Genomic DNA, 17,188 nt, shown 5'->3' on the forward strand with positions numbered 1-17,188 from the left:
CGAGGTGTCTGGCGAGCCATTCGTCGCGGACGCTGTGCTTGAAAGCCGCTAAGGCTTCGGCGTCCGGACAGTCGACAATCTGGTTCTTTTTAGTAAGAAACCTATTCCAAAGCTTTCGGGCTGACTCTCCGGGCTGTTGAGTTATGTGACTCAGGTCGTCCGCATCCGGAGGTTGGACATAAGTCCCTTGAAAGTTTGCCCGAAAGGCATCTTTGAGCTCTTCCCAACTTCCAATGGAGCTTTCGGGGAGGCCTTTGAGCCAGTGACGAGCTGGTCCTTTGAGTTTGAGAGGTAAGTACTTGATGGCATGGAGATCATCCCGTCGAGCCATATGTATATGAAGGATATAGTCCTCAATCCAGACCCCAGGGTTTGTTGTTCCGTCGTATGCCTCTATGTTTATGGGCTTGAATCCCTCTGGAAATTCATGGTCCAGCACCTCATCGGTGAAACATAGGGGGTGTGCGGCACCCCTGTAGCTGGGTGTGCCGTGTTGTTTGGATGTTTGTTGTGTTGCATTGTATGCTGGGGCACGCTTGCGTGGTCCATAGATGGATCTTGTTGCATCGTCCTTTGGGTGCGAGCCCTCACATGGGTCGCGTGTCGTATTGTGAGCGGCGTTGAATGTCGTTCTGTGGTGGTAGAGGGGTCGTCTATCCGACCAGGTGGCTGCTTTGATATTTGGTTGTGGGGGGTCTGAGGCCTCCTCATCGAATTCGGGTAGCAGCTTCCGCTTTGGGTAGCTCTTGGAGGGGTGATTGTCCTCGTACCTTGCTACAGTGTTGAGTATTTTGCTCCATCTGAATTGGAGCATGTTTTGCGCGGCCTTGAGCCTCCGCTTCTGCTTTTTGAGGCTCCTTGCGGTGGCAACGAGCCTTTTACGGGCATTCTGCTGCTCCGAGTGCCTGTCCGGCGTTATGTTGTCCGGACCATTATCATTGATAGGATTTGTTTGTTCGGTTTGATTATCCAGATTGCCGTTGTCTGGCAGCGGTTCGCCCTGCTCCAGTGCTGGATCAGTGTGATCGCTATTTCTGTCGAGGCGGGATTTGGGCGGCGCTTGCGTCGCCGCTTTGACTGCTTTTTGAGGGAACAATCCTTCGGTGCGTCCTTCCGCTCCTCGTCGTCATCTTTGGGTGCGTCCACCATGTATACGTCATATGACAAGGTGGCGTTCCAGGGCTCGATAGGCGCTGGTTCTTCATCGTCTCCTTCATCGGCGTCCATACCGTCAATGTCGCCGGAGTTGGAGTCGAGCATGTCGGTTAAAACGTTGACAGTGGCTACCAAGTGGGTGGTGGGTGGGCTTTGAATTTCTTCATCGTCCGAATCCCAACCTTGCTGACCGTAGTCCGGCCAGGGCTCTCCTGATAAAGAGAGAGACTTCAGTAACTTCTGGATATCGCCGAAAGGCGAGTGCTGAAAGACGTCCGCGACCATGAACTCCATGATCGGCGCCCAATCAGATTCGCTCGGCAGAGGCGCGGAGGGTTCGGAGTTCGGAGAAGAATCCGGCTCCATGGAGTCACGAGTCTTGTAGAGTATGGGGCTGGTGTTCGGCTCAACCGCCGTTGGGATCGCAGCCCCCGAGGTGGCGTCCAACCGCCCATCCTCGATCGGCGCGGTTGGCTCCGAACTAGGGGTCGGAGCCGATGCGGGTGCGGCCTCCAGGGCACTGTTCGGCGGCAGAGCTAGATCATGCTCATCGTGACAGTGCGACACGCTCGGCAGTGGTTCGAATCCGTCGAAGATCAAGTCCCCGCGGATGTCGGCCGTGTAGTTTAAACTTCCGAATCAGACCTGACGGCTAGGGGCGTAGCTTTCGATCTGCTCTAGATGGCCAAGTGAATCGGCCCGCAGTGCGAAGCCGCCAAAGGCGAAGATCTGTCCGGGGAGGAAGGTCTCACCCTGGACTGCATCGTCATTGATGATCATAGGAGCCATCGGTCCTGACGGCGACGGCACAGAGGAACTCTCAATGAAAGCACCAATGTCGGTGTCAAAACCGGCGGATCTCAGGTAGGGGGTCCCGAACTGTGCGTCTAGGCCGGATGGTAACAGGAGGCAGGGGACACGAAGTTTTACCCAGGTTCGGGCCCTCTCGATGGAGGTAAAACCCTACGTCCTACTTGATTAATATTGATGATATGGGTATTACAAGAGTTGATCCACCATGAGATCAGAGAGGCTAAACCCTAGAAGCTAGCCTATGGTATGATTGTTGATGTGTATGTCGTCCTACGGACTAAAACCCTCCAGTTTATATAGACACCGGAGAGGGTTAGGGTTACATAAAGTCAGTTACAATGGTAGGAGATCTAAACATCCGTATCGCCAAGCTTGCCTTCCACGCCAAGGAAAGTCCCTTCTGGACACGGGACGGAGTCTTCAATCTTGTATCTTCATAGTCCAGGAGTCCGGCGGAAGGTATAGTTCGGCTATCCGAACACCCCCTAATCCAGGACTCCCTCACTCATATTTTGATTTCAGAAGATACATGTAACAATATCTAGTGGAGTCATCAATCAACGTCATGAAGTATCTCTTTCCATATTTTGTCAACACGTCATTCATCTCACAAAGATCAGAATGTATGAGCTCTAGTGGTGCCAAGTCTCTTGCCTCTGCAGTCTTATGGGACTTGCGAGGTTGCTTAGCTTGCACACATACTTGGCACTTGGAGCCTTTGACAGTAGAGATTTTCGGAATTAAATTCATATTGACTAGCCGCGTCATGCAACCAAAGTTAATGTGACAAAGTCATGAATGCCAAATATCAGACTCATTATTGTGGCAAACATTATTAATAACTTTAGTGCAAATATCTGACAAAGACAGGCGGAACAAGCCTCCGCTTTCATAGCCTTTTCCAACAAATTGTTCATACTTAGAAATTACAACTTTATTGGATTCGAAAACCAACTTAAAACCATCTCGACATAAACAGGAACCACTAACGAGATTTTTATTGATGGACGGCACACGATGAACTTTCTTCGGACGCACGGTCTTTCCCAAAGTAAACTTCAGATCGATCGTACCAACACCTCGAACGATGGCATGTGACCCGTTCCCATCAGCATGGGAGAAGTCCCTGTGACCTGGTAAGAAGAAAACATGGAGGCATTGGCACAAACATGTACATTGGCATCGGTGTCTATTAACCAATCAGGAGATTGAAATACTGAAAGGATGGTAGGAAGAATACCGTACCCAGATTCCTTCATATCAGTATCACTGATGACAACATTAGCGGGCTTGCCGCTCTTCTCATGTTCGCGCTCCTCAAATCGGTTAGGACACTTCGAAGCCCAGTGATTAGGATCACCGCAGACATGGAAAAGTCCCTTCCCTTTCTTATGAAAATTCTTCTTGAAGTTGGTAGAATGTGACGGCTTGTTCTTTGTATCAAATTTGCCTTTGCCCTGAGTTTTGTTCTTATTGTTTTTGAACTTGTTGGGCTAGAAGTTCTTCTTTTATACCATGTGGGCACTAGAAGCTCCCTCAGCAACTCGAGCACGTGTGTCCTTTGCTCTCGCCTTCTCTTCAACATCAAGAGTACCAATGAGATCTACAACGGAAAACTCCTATCTCTTGTGTTTCAGGGAAGTAGCAAAATTGTTCCACGAAGGTGGAAGCTTGGCAATGATGCCTCCGGCGACAAACTTGTCCGAAAACACACACTTGAAGTACTCAAGTTCTTTTGCGAGTGACTTTATCTCATGAGCCTGCTGTACAACAGAGCGCTCATCAGTCATCTTGTAGTCATAGAATTGCTCCATGACGCACAACTCGCTGCCGGTGTCCGAGGCATCAAACTTGGCCTCGAGCGCAGCCCACATGTCCTTGCCGTTGTCAAACGACATATACGAATCCACAATGGAGTCATCAAGAACACTCAAAAGAGCGTCTTTAAAGAGAGTGTCGATCTTCTCAAAAGCTTCCAGTTGTGCTGCATTAAGATCGCCCTCAGGCTTGCCCTTGGTGGCGTCATAGCAGCCCATGGTTTGAAACCAGTAGACTGCTCTCGTGTGCCACCTCTTATATTGCGCCCCCTTAAAGGGAGACGGCTTCAGATGCGCAGCAAAACCACTCGAAGTAAATTGCCTATAATCAGGTTTTTGGATTGTTGGAAATATGAGCAAATTACTATGAGATTTAATCCAAATGAACAAAAGATAAATCATGACAGCAATAGCAGAGATTAAACTAATCATGCGAACTAGCATAGTAGATGAACAGATCACATCTAGGGCACATACTAGAAACATGAATTCTACCACGATCTCGAACAGGAAGGATAGAATCACATACCGTGCAGCGGGAGTAGCACCACCGACATTGACGTTGTCGTCCATGTCGTCGAGGATGAGGTTGTTGAGGTTAGGGAAGAAGTTGTCGTTCGCGAAGTCGTCATTGACAGCAGTTGTGCGAGTGCGCTCCCCAAAAACCTGATCGCCCCTCTCCCGTACAGGATCACGAGAGGCGGGGTTCCGGAGGCCTGCTGTCCCTTCTCCCGGTGCACGCCGAAACGAGGGATGGAGAAGACTTGCTTGGCGGCGCAATGATCTGAAATGGTGGTGAGAAACCATACGAAGCGGCGGAGGGTAGACGTCTGCCTGACTATATAGTGAGGGCCGGGTAGGTCGTGGGAGTAAACCCCACGTCTGAGTCGTCATGATTCAAAAGAATCGGAAACGGTTCAGTAATTAACGCGTCTGTTAATTATTAATTAATGACTCATTAATTTTTCCGGGCAGCAAAAATATAGACAACGTGCATAGCTCTGTCCTCGGCTCAGCTCAATCCCGCAACCCGCGGCGCGGCACGGCGCGGCGAGGCGAGGAGGAGGAGCGCGCGTGTAGGTCTCCTCTTCTCATGCTCATACAAGTGGTAGAAGAGCTCACCTTATAAAGAGGTGCAACTCTCTCTCAACTTCCGGGGTGGGACTAAACTTTAGTCTCACTCACTCCACTCACATGTGTGCATGAATGGGTCAAGAGAATTTCAGAATTTTAGTTGGGCTTTCGGCCAAAGGCCTACTAGCAAAATTCCAACATGCTTCGTTAAAAACAATCCACTTGAGCATTTGTGTACTCAGTTTGCACCATTTTTTTTAACTTTTTTCAGAAATGGAGGAGGACCCGGCCTTTACATCTAGATGATGCATGCAGCCATTTTATTAATTATTCACACAAGACCTTACAAAGTCATACAAAAGTAAGACTAAAGCCATCGTCTAGGCAACATCTGTCGCTACTCCTATCCAGTTGATGAAGGGATGCTGATAGTCTGAGCCTAATGCCAAACAGACCTCGCAGCCAAACCTAACATCTAAGACATGAGGTCCCAACCAGGACGCCTCCCAGGTATGGGGCACCCACCAGTCCGGCGCACTCCTCAATCAGGACGCCTGCCGGGTGAAAGAACATGCGGTGCCCCCATGTTTGGTTTTGGTAATTGATGACAATCTCCATGGACTAATGGTTGCCTTGAGTTATATTTGAAGGTTTTGTCCATAGGCTTTTCTTGGAGTACATGTGTTGGTTTCAAGGAGAGTTTGTGTCGACCAAGGTGCTATTCAAGGAATTATCCAAAGATTGGTCATGTGAGTGTTGAGCTTATTGCAAGCATGTCTTGAAGAAGAAGATTGTGTGATCATTCATGTCTACCTTCAAGACATCATCCAAATGAAGAGAATTGGAAAGACTCAAGGTTGATCAAGATTAAGTCAAGAATGAATCAAGTTGATCAACACACAAAGCATCAAGATGTACTGAGGGATCAAGTGATCCCATGGTATGGTAAGCATTGTCCATTACGCTTCGTTTGCTAACCCATGGTTTTCGTGAGAGTTCTTTGTGGGGTTAGGTTGCGATGTGCAAGTTCAAGTGGAGCATCATGAAGATATCAAATGCTTGAAGCTTGCCATCCATTATGATAACAATGGATTTACGAAGATGTGCCGAAGAGTGGCTCACCCATAGTGGAGTATGGGGGAGCAATCAACTAGTCTTCATCGAGCCAACACAATCAAGAAAGGTGGTCCAACTTGAGGGAGTCAAGATCATTATCATCTAGCTCAAGTGGACTATGTGCAAGACAAAGGTTTGCCCTTGATAGGTTTTCTATTTTACCGGTCTCATAGTGGTAGTTGGGAGACTGGGTTATAGGATCGATTGCCGTACTATCAAGGGGGGCTCTCGATGATTAGCTTGATCGTATCATTCGTAGAGAGCTCAAACCATTGCATTCTTGCATCATATTTCTTGGTTCTGGTTTGGTTCTCTTTGACAGTTTTGGAGCTTATGGTCATCTTGATGACAAGCTCGAGTTCATCGAAAACGGAGTTCACTTGCATCTTCTATGATGTTTTCGATGTTGGAGGTTATGCCCGTTCTTCACTGTTGGAGGTTTCACTCCTCCATTTGTTAGGCATACCTCCCCTGCCTCTTCTTTATATATCCTTTGATGCTACTTGTCGTCTTGTTTCCAACAAGCTTGAGTTTGCTCAATTCGGAGCTCTTTTGCAGAAGTTATGGCAGTTCTGGTTTTATGGGATCTGTTTCGGAAAAGTATGGGTGGATTCTTCACGTACACATCCCCTTTGCACCCTCTGTGCTTTTCCCTTTCGTTGAAGGATCCCTTGCAGCCTTCTCCCTGAGATCTGGTCCCAGCGGTAGTACCGCGACCCCAGCGGTAGTACCGCTTGGAGCTCTCAGCTGTAGTACCGTTGTGTTTCCGCGCTGGTACCGCCTCGACTCGAGACGTGGGTTTCTCGTGTCAGGTTCAGCGGCAGCAGGAGCGGTAGTGCCGCTCGTGTGGGTTAGTACCGCGGCTACCACCACCCCTAGTGCCGCTCAATGGCCCTCCTCTCTGTGCGCGGTCCCATTGGTAGTACCGCTGGGCCAAGCGGCAGTACCGCTGCTGCCAACGGTAGTACCGCTGGCTGACACGTCTCCAACATATCTATAATTTTTGATTGCTCCATGCTATTATATTATCTATTTTGGATGTCAATGGGCTTTATTTTACACTTTTATATCATTTTTGGGACTAACCTACTAATCGAAGGCCCAACCCAAATTGCTGTTTTTTTGTGCCTATTTTAGGGTTTCGAAGAAAAGGAATATCAAACGGAGTCCAAATGGAATGGATGAAGGAAATATGCCGTAGAGGCAATAATAAAGTTATTATTTATTTCCTTATATCATGATAAATATTTATTATTCATGCTAGAATTGTATTAACCGGAAACATAATACTTGTGTGAATACATAGACAAACAAAGTGTCACTAGTATGCCTCTACTTGACTAGCTCGTTAATCGAAGATGGTTATGTTTCCTAACCATAGACATGAGTTGTCATTTGATTAACGGGATCACATCATTAGGAGAATGATGTGATTGACATGACCCATTCCATTAGCTTAGCACCCGATCGTTTAGTATGTTGCTATTGCTTTCTTCATGACTTATACATGTTCCTATGACTATGAGATTATGCAACTCCTGTTTACCGGAGGAACACTTTGTGTGCTACCAAACGTCACAACGTAACTGGGTGATTATAAAGGTGCTCTACAGGTGTCTCCAAAGGTACATGTTGGGTTGGCGTATTTCGAGATTAGGATTTGTCGCTCCGATTGTCAAAGAGGTATCTCTGGGCCCTCTCGGAAATGCACATCACTTAAGCCTTGCAAGCAATGCAACTAATAAGTTAGTTGCAAGATGATGTATTACGGAACGAGTAAAGAGACTTGCCGGTAACGAGATTGAACTAGGTATTGAGATACCGACGATCGAATCTCGGGCAAGTAACATACCGATGACAAAGGGAACAACGTATTTTGTTATGCGGTCTGACCGATAAAGATCTTCGTAGAATATGTAGGAGCCAATATGAGCATCCAGGTTCCGCTATTGGTTATTGACCGGAGACGTGTCTCGGTCATGTCTACATTGTTCTCGAACCCGTAGGGTCCGCACGCTTAACGTTACGATGACAGTTTCATTATGAGTTTATATATTTTGATGTACCGAAGGTTGTTTGGAGTCCCGGATGTGATCACGGACTTGACGAGGAGTCTCGAAATGGTCGAGACATAAAGATCGATATATTGGACGACTATATTTGGACACCGGAAAGGTTCCGGGTGAGATTGGGACAATACCGGATCACCGGGAGGTTATCGGAACCCCCCGGGAGGTATATGGGCCTTATTGGGCCTTAGTGGAAAGGAAGGTAAAGGAGCAAGGGAGGGGGCGCCCCCCCAATCCCAATCCGAATTGGGAGGGGGGCCGGGCCCCCTTTCCTTCCTCCCTCCTTCCTCTTCCTGCCCTCTCCTACTCCTAATAGGAAAAAGGGGAGTCCTACTCCCGGTGGGAGTTGGACTCCCCCCTTGGGCGTGCCACCCTCCTTGGCCGGCCCCCTCCTCCACTCCTTTATATACGGGGGCAGGGGGGCACCCCAGAGACACAACAATTGATCATTGATCTCTTAGCCGTGTGCGGTGCACCGCTCCACCATAATCCTCGATAATATTGTAGCGGTGCTTAGGCGAAGCCCTACGACGGTAGAACATCAAGATCTTCACCACGTCGTCGTGCTGACGGAACTCATCCCCGACACTTTGCTGGATCGGAGTCCGGGGATCGTCATCGAGCTGAACGTGTGCAAAAACTCGGAGGTGCCGTAGTTTCGGTGCTTGATCGGTCGGGCCGTGAAGACGTACGACTACATCAACCACGTTGTTATAACGCTTCCGCTTCCGGTCTACGAGGGTACGTATACAACACTCTCCCCTCTCGTTGCTATGCATCACCATGATCTTGCGTGTGCGTAGGATTTTTTTTGAAATTACTACGTTCCCCAACAATGAAACCTTCGGGAACATGATTTTCTCAACAAACATGATCCAGGAGACTTGGAGTGTGCGTCAAGAAACAACGAAGGAAGGCATGAGGCAGGGGGCGCGCCCTCCACCCTCGTGGGCCCTCCATTGCTCCACCGACGTACTTCTTCCTCCTACATATATCCACGTACCCCCTAAACATCCAGGAGCACCATGAAAACCTAATTCCACCGCCGCAACCTTCTGTACCTGAGAGATCCCATCTTGGGGCCTTTTCCGGAGCTCCACCGGAGGGGGCATCGATCACGGAGGGCCTCTACATCAACTCCATGGCCTCTCCGGTGATGTGTGAGTAGTTTACTTCAGACCTACGGGTCCATAGTTATTAGCTAGATGGCTTCTTCTCTCTCTTTGGATCTCAATACAAAGTTCTCCTCGATCTTCTTGGAGATCTATTCGATGTAATCTTCTTTTGCGGTGTGTTTGTCGAGATCCGATGAATTGTGGGTTTATGATCCAGATTATCTATGAACAATATTTGATTCTCCTCTGAATTCTCTTATGTATGATTGGTTTATCTTTGCAAGTCTCTTCGAATTATCAGTTTGGTTTGGCCTACTAGATTGATCTTTCTTACAATGGGAGAAGTGCTTAGCTTTGGGTTCAATCTTGCGGTGTTCGATCCCAGTGACAGAAAGGGAACCGATATGTATTGTATTGTTGCCATCGAGGATAAAAAGATGGGGTTTATATCATATTGCATGAGTATCCCTCTACATCATGTCATCTTACTTAAAGCATTACTCTGTTCTCTTGAACTTAATACTCTAGATGCATGTTGGATAGCGGTCGATGTGTGGAGTAATAGTAGTAGATGCAGAATCGTTTCGGTCTACTTGTCTCGGACGTGATGCCTATATACATGATCATACCTAGATATTCTCATAACTATGCTCAATTCTATCAATTGCTCGACAGTAATTCGTTTACCCACCGCAATACTTATGCTCTTGAGAGAAGCCACTAGTGAAACCTATGGCCCCCGGGTCTATCTTCCATCATATTAATCTTCCAATACTTAGTTATTTCTATTGCCATTTATTTTACTTTGCATCTTTATTTCTCTTTATCATAAAAATATCAAAATGGTATCTTATCATATCTATCAGATCTCACTCTCGTAAGTGACCGTGAAGGGATTGACAACCCCTTTATCGCGTTGGTTGCGAGGTTCTTATTTGTTTGTGTAGGTGTGTGGGACTTGAGCGTGATCTCCTACTGGATTGATACCTTGGTTCTCAAAAACTGAGGGAAATACTTACGCTACTTTACTGCATCATCCTTTCCTCTTCAAGGGAAAACCAACGTAGTGATCAAGAGGTAGCACTGGCCCCAGCGGTAGTGCCGCTCATACGGCTCTGCCTCGCCCTTTGTTTTGCTCCTTTCTCTGTGTTCTACCGCCCGGGCGGTAGTACCGCTCCCCTGAGCGGTAGTACCGCTCGTGCGCGGACTGAGCACATAACGGTTGGATTCGGGTGCTCCTATAAAAGGGGGTCTTCTTCCCCATTGAGCCTTATCTCTTGAGCTCGTGTTCTTCCCCCATTGTTGACCTTCTTCGAGCTTGCTAACTCTCAATCCCTCCATGGGTTCTTGCTAGTTTTTGATGGAAAAGAGAGAGGAGATCTAGATCCACTTTTCCACCAATCACTTTCTCCTATATGTGAGGGGAATCCCTTGGATCTAGATCTTGGAGTTCTTGGTGTTCTCCTTCTTGTTCTTCCTCTCATTTTCCTCCCTAGCATTAGTTGCTCGGTGGGATTTGAGAGAGGACTTGGGCACTCCGTGTGCCCTTGCCATTGCATTTGGTGCATCGGTTTGAGTTCTCCACGGTGATACGTGGAAGTTACACGTTGAGAAGCTTATTACTCTTGGGTGCTTGGTGCCCTTGAGCTTGTTCCTCTTGGGTGCTTGGGCGCCCTAGACGGTTGGTGGTGTTCGGAGCTTAATCATTGTGGTGTAAAGCTCCGGGCAAGCGTCGGGGTCTCCAATTAGGTTGTGGAGATCGCCCCGAGCAATTTGACGGGTTTCGTTGACCGTCCTCAAGGGTTGCCAAAGTGTACGGGTTCGGTAACTGCCCCCAAGGGTTGCCATTTGTACGGGTTCGGTGACCGCCCTCAAGGGTCCATTAGTGGAATCACGACATCTTGCATTGTGCGAGGGTCTGAGGAGATTACGGTGTCCCTAGTGGCTTCTTGGGGAGCATTGTGCCTCCACACTGCTTCAAACGAAGATTAGCATCCGCAAGGGTGTGAACTTCAGGATACATCGTCGTCTCCGCGTGCCTCGATTATCTCTTATCCGAGCCCTTTACTTATGCACTTTACTTTGTGATAGCCATATTGTTCTTTGTCATATTTCTTGCTATCACATAGTTGCTTATCGTGCTTAGCATAAGTTGTTGGTGCACATAGGTGAGCCTAGTTGTTTTAGGTTTTGTGCTTGGCAAATTAACCGCTAGGTTTATTCCGTATTTGTTCAAATCTAAATCATAATTATTTTAAAGCGCCTATTCACCCCCCCCTCTAGGCGACATCCTCTATCTTTCACCGGGTATGAGGCCGCCGCAGCCACCTGCCACCAATCCATCTTTAGTGCTGTACTGCTGCATGTACCTTGCTTGGTCTAGCTGCCGTCGACGCCACCACGACGCCAGACAACGCCACCATCCTGCACTCGTCCATCATCACCCACCGGCGAGACCCCGCTGCCCCATGTCGCTGAGACCCGCTGTTGTCGACGTGTTAGATACCACGCCGCTCCGCCTCTTGTCCCCCCCAGCCAACACTTGCTCCAAAACAATGCCCTCAGGAGGGAGAACGACATCGAAACGTCGCCATCGTCCGATCCGATAGACCCAGATCTAGGGTTTCCCCCGGAACCTTCCGATCAAGTTGACGTGACCTGCAACGACGATGCCTCGAGAAAGGAACGACGTCCGGGACGCCGTCATCGTCCGCCATGACCGCAGTCAGACGCGATTTTCACCGAAAGCCACGTCGTCCTGATCTCGTGGTTGGCTGGAACCGAGCGGAGTCTCGCCACGAAGACGAACGCCGCTATCGGTAAACCGGCGGAGATCCGACATCTCCTCACCGGTCCCTCCACGCGCCGCCGGTCGGCAGAAGGCCACCTCGTGGCGGATCCGATCCGGGCATTGGATCAGCAGTCGCCGCCGCCACCATCTCCGCGCAGACCAAGCACCCCGTCGGATGGGGCGCTGCCACCGCCGCCGTCCATCTCAAGGCCGCCGCTCCGCCAGCTTATGGCGCTTCGGCCACCGCCAGACGGCAAGGGATCGCCGCCCCAGCCGCCGCCTTCGGATCCAACAAGAAGGGCCGCCCCTGCCGCCTCAGATGAGATCTCGCCGCATCCATCCGCCCAGGTGCCTTCGGCGTCGGGCCGCCGCCACCGCGGCCCTCGCCGGCGGCAGCGGCGGCAGAGGGAGGCACGAGAGGAGGCCTGCGGCGCTAGGGTTAAGGGGCCCATGGCACCATTTTTTACTACCTCCTAGGCTTGTACCGAATCCATCTTCCCTCAGAATGAGCACCAGGCAGTGCCACGGCACAGCCCATACATCCGGGTTTCCTGGTTGGCATGCACGAAGGAGCCCACCGAGGCTGCGCCCTTGATTGGAAGTATCAATCCGCCAAATTGGCCAGACTGGCCCCCTGGCGCCAGTGATGGTGGCAGGTATATTTCCTACTACTGTACCACACGAAGGTTTAGCGTATCTTTAACAGCTCAATAAACGGACCTGTGGTCACACATCTCCCTTCCTTTTGTGTGGAGACATGGCATTTCCGTTTGCACCCATGTGCATTGGCATCTGCTACATCTGCCACAGCAGCAGAGTTAGACCGGACGTCGCGTTCCCGTGTAGGAAGCCACGCTTGATCTGTGCAAGAAACTTCAGACTCTCATCAACAATTATATATACACCTCTCCTGAATTCTGTAGTGTTACAATGAACATTGTATGGAGGTTGCGTCAACTAATTCGGATCGGAGGAAGTATAGACGTGTAAGTTGCGATTTGCGCAAATGTCACGGCTTATGTGCCTGGAGCTGACCACGAGATGTTGCAAGAGAATTGGTTTGAGAAATACTAGGCTTCATTTTCAACGAATAAGATTGTTTTTTGCTGTGCAGATTGCCGCGAGCAGGGGAAAAAAGGGACGACAAGGAAAGAACAAACAGCAGTTAGAGAAAAAGCCAGAAAGGCGAGCAGTTTGTGAGAGCGTAGGAGGCATCCTTTTCTTCTTCCAGGGTGAAAGGCCACCAACCTCATCACAGGTCTCCGTCGCCGCTACAGAAGAGATGAGCGCGACAAATAGCAGCCCGGCGGATGGGCACAACACAGATCATGTTTGCACAGCCGCACGGACGGAGGGCCGTGGCCACCGAGGGAGAAAGAACCTGAAGAAGCCACCGACACTGCCAGTGGAGCGTAGCCATCGGTGAAGCTGTGGAAGCAACCGTTGCCTTGAGAGCCAAGCGTGGGAGAGCTGAAGAAGAAACTTTCTTCCTCCCTGGGAAAGGATCAACTCATCATCTCCAGGGCGCCTCCCACAGATTTGAACATTTTTATTAGTTTGATCAGTGCCATATTCGATCTGCGGGGCTACTTGTGTTTCTCAGAACAGAGACAACTGTCGGAGGCAGCAAGTGGTGCGCATAAAACCTAAACAGTCAGATGATGATATCTTTATTTCCTTTCCACTGAACCTTGACAAGGAAATTCTTCTCTTTTCATCAATGTGAGAGAATAGTACCGCAGGCGCGAGTCGGGCTCACATGCTACATTCACCACCGAAGATGGGACAAGACTGGTGATTATACCAAAGAAATGTCATCAAAGGAAAATATTTCTACTGGGGTATTTTTCCTAAAACGTCAACAGATTCATCTGAATGAAAAGAACTATGTAACTATGTACGTAACATTGCTAGCTTTTTCCTGGCAGGAAAATGCACATAAGCGGCAGATGATATGGGAACAAAATAACAGATCCATGCAAAATATATTCGAGAAAAGATTGATACAAAAGTAAAGTGCAAAGACTGGTAGTTCGAACGTAAAAGTACTCACGAGTTATCAACTCAATAACAAAAAAAATGAGACCAGAGGATTTTAAAGAAGCGGCGAAAGACCCGGGCTTATTCAATTAGTGAACTAACTAACAAGTTTAAATCCGCTGCACAGGATTTTAACCCTGGACACACGGTGACTCCACTGCACAACCCACAACCACCACTAGGCTATAATTCCATTCTCGCAAAGGGATACACTCAATACCACCAAATTCATAAAAAAAAATACACATGGATAGATAGAAATTTCTACACAACAGACTGAAATATGTAGTCTTCACATGGTTTAGCACAACAGTGGAGATAACTAATTTAAATTGAACAGAGCAAGTAACGGTGGTCAGCATGCCACCAGAAATGGAGCACGCACAGTGCACAAACTATTGTCGTACTAAAGTCAAGATCAGCCAGATCACCAAAGTTTAGAATAATGCAACAAATACATGTAATTTGGTGATAACCTGGTGTTAGTACTGTGATGAAGGATCAAGCACATGTCCCATGAAGATAACCGTAGCAGACACTTCCTCCCGAATGAGAAAGAAGAAAGGGTGGTCGGCTGTGAAGTGCTCTGTTGGTAAAGGCTTGCCTATGCTTTTCTCCACAGAAGTTTCTTCAATTTCATCATCGTTCACTTCCAAAATCACTTTATGAAGTACATCAGATAGAAACAAAGGCTCCTTCGAGTCACCTTCCTTTACCATATCTTTGAAATCTGCATCTCGTCGGAATGGCAATTCAAGTGTCATATCTTTCAGAAAATCCTTCATGTCGATCTGAAAAGATATCGTGAATTTGGGCACCCCAATACCCACATGGCGCTTCTCCGTCGGTAAATGTTGTTCTAAGAATGCCGGCTCAGAGAAAATCTTCTTGGTTAATTCAAACAGACCATCATGAGCATCTGGGAGGAAAATGTACATGGAAAATTTCCGTTCATTATTCCCTTGCTTGTAAGGAAGCTTAATAACTTTGAATCCGTCATGCGCAGCAAAAAGACGAGTTCTGTCATACTCCACAAAAGGAACTAGGACATGTGTTCCATCCAGACAGTAGAATTTTTGTTCAGCAGTCTTCCCTATATCAGTCTTATCCAGCCATCTGCCTTTAAAATACAGCGCGCTGCCAAGTACAAGCCCTGTATTCTGGTCAACTAATCCATCTGGAACGAGTGAGGTAATGGTTTGTCTCGTGGACTTGTTGACCCATGAGTTAATTTGCTCAGCAGCATCTTCTGGCTTCAAATATCAAGAAAATAGTTTCCATAAATATCAAAATAAGAATCACAAGGCATCTCAAGTACAGTTAACACCAGACGATTAGTTTCTTACTGATATTTTTTCCAAAACAATTTAGTGTCTTATACTGTTCAAACTCAAATATATCGAGACAAACTCTTGAAAAGGATCTTACAGTAACAACCAACTGTGTAGTTATTACTTTCATGATGGAATATAAGTCTCTTTGCTCAATTAACATTTTTACTAGAGCAAAGAAATTTCGACAAGATCCTATAGCAAAGTAGTTGCACAGGTGAGTAAAAGACAGTAAACCAGAAAACACAAACATATATGGATGTATCGATTACCTACACTAATCAGATGACATGAATACAAATATCTGTTTCCTGCACGCTCAAACAATCGAAGTTGAGACGTTCTGAACTTTCACTGCCACAGTGCCGCTAACTAATGGCACAAGCATACTTAGAACAGCTGAAGAACATACTCCGTAACTACAATCACCATGCAATTGATGTGAGACAGGAGCCATAACACGTACCGTGCTCTTGAAATCGACCGTCTTGGCCGCTGAGCAGTACAGGCCACCAGCGGTCTCGACGAACTCCGGCGAGAGCGTCGTTGATGCGTCGGCCCACACGCCAGAGGCGAACGCGAGCCGTGGTCCACCAGACTTCGCGCGGTCCTTGAGCACGCGCTTGACCACACGCGACGCCACATTGGCCGCGTCAGCCGCCGCGCCCTTGCCGCCGCCACCGCAGCCCAACGTACCGAGCAACTGCCTCCGCGTCGCACCACGCGCGCCGGAGGCCGCGAGGGAGAGCGCGGCGTGGACTCCAACAGGGGATACAGCGGCGTTTCCAGTGCCTGCGGCGGCGAGGACGCGGCCGGCGAGGGGCAGGCAGAACGCGCGTTGTGCTGCGTCCAGGGCCTCCTCCCATGGCCTCGTCGGCATCGGCGCAGGGGCGACGGGCGCCTGAGCATCAGGAACCGGACCGGGGGACGGCGAGGGAGGGTGAGGTTTCGGGGCGGGGCTCCGCCGGTTGGGTTTTGGGGCGGCGCTCCGGCGGAGCACCCGCGGGAGGGAGGAGAAGTGCCGCATTTTGGGATGGAAAACCAGGAAGACTCTGGCCAGGGTTTATTTAGGGTTCAACGATCAAAGAAAGTGATCTCTGTGGGCTGATCCGATTTGAGGCCCAATAAGCCGGTACTCTCAACCAGTGTGCGTCAATTTGGGCGCAGCGACTATTTATCGCCTTAAGCGAGCACAGGGGGAACGTCTCGCTGCAGGGCTCAACTAATTTGGCCGGCCCATTCGCGTGCGGTTAATGAACTGCAAAGGAGGAGAAAGTCGGTGTCCTTTTCTTAACACGAAACAAGCCACGTTTCTCATGGTCTATTGTCCGCTTTTATTTCCAGTTTTTTTTTGTTTCCTCTATTTTTGCTCTCTTTTCATTGTTTTTTTTCATTTCTTTCCTTCTTTGTTGTCTTTCTTTAGTTTTCTTTTCTTCCTCTATTTTTATTTGGCTTTCTTTTTTCTTCTCCATTTTGGATTTTCTTTTTTAATGTCTGTTTTCGTTTTCACTCTACATTTTTGTATATGTCAAAAAAAATTAATAAGTGCTAAACATTTTTTGTATAGACGTTCAACATTGTCCAAATGCTTATTCAACATTTTATAAATACTTGTTCAACATTTTAATAATTATTCAACATTTTTCAAATACTTGTTCAACATTTTTTAGTACTTATTCAACATTTTTCAAACACTTGTTGAACATTTTTCAAATGTGTTTTTAGAGAGGGTTTTTTGTATATATATGTAGAATATTTTAAAGTATAAATAAAAGTACAAAAATAAAGCAAAAAACAAGTTAACAAAACAGAAAAAAAACAGGTTGTACCTTCCCACGCGCCTGGGCCGACCCATCTGGGCTCCCCC

The 17,188-nt window shown here is 48.1% G+C and overlaps 1 protein-coding gene across 1 annotated transcript; it reads right to left on the bottom strand.

The window, feature by feature from the left end:
* Positions 1-14,152: 14,152 nt before the first annotated feature.
* LOC125553647 (probable non-inhibitory serpin-Z9) lies at positions 14,153-16,371 on the bottom strand. Its single transcript, XM_048717402.1, has 2 exons — positions 15,788-16,371; positions 14,153-15,243 (listed from the first exon to the last, which is right to left on the bottom strand). The coding sequence occupies exons 1-2, from the start codon at positions 16,346-16,348 to the stop codon at positions 14,473-14,475; spliced, it is 1,332 nt and encodes a 443-aa protein (XP_048573359.1). The 5' UTR covers positions 16,349-16,371; the 3' UTR covers positions 14,153-14,472.
* Between the last annotated feature and the right edge of the window lie 817 nt (positions 16,372-17,188).

The sequence above is a fragment of the Triticum urartu genome, chromosome 4 (genome assembly GCF_003073215.2).
Source record: "Triticum urartu cultivar G1812 chromosome 4, Tu2.1, whole genome shotgun sequence".
In the NCBI taxonomy this organism is placed as follows: Eukaryota; Viridiplantae; Streptophyta; class Magnoliopsida; order Poales; family Poaceae; genus Triticum; species Triticum urartu.

Coding starts and splice junctions, on each gene's coding strand:
- LOC125553647 (XM_048717402.1), bottom strand. CDS start 16,348: ATGCGGCACTTCTCCTCCCTCCCGCGGGTGCTCCGCCGGAGCGCCGCC. Junction 15,244..15,787: donor CGGTCGATTTCAAGAGCACG/GTACGTGTTATG, acceptor TGATATTTGAAG/CCAGAAGATGCTGCTGAGCA.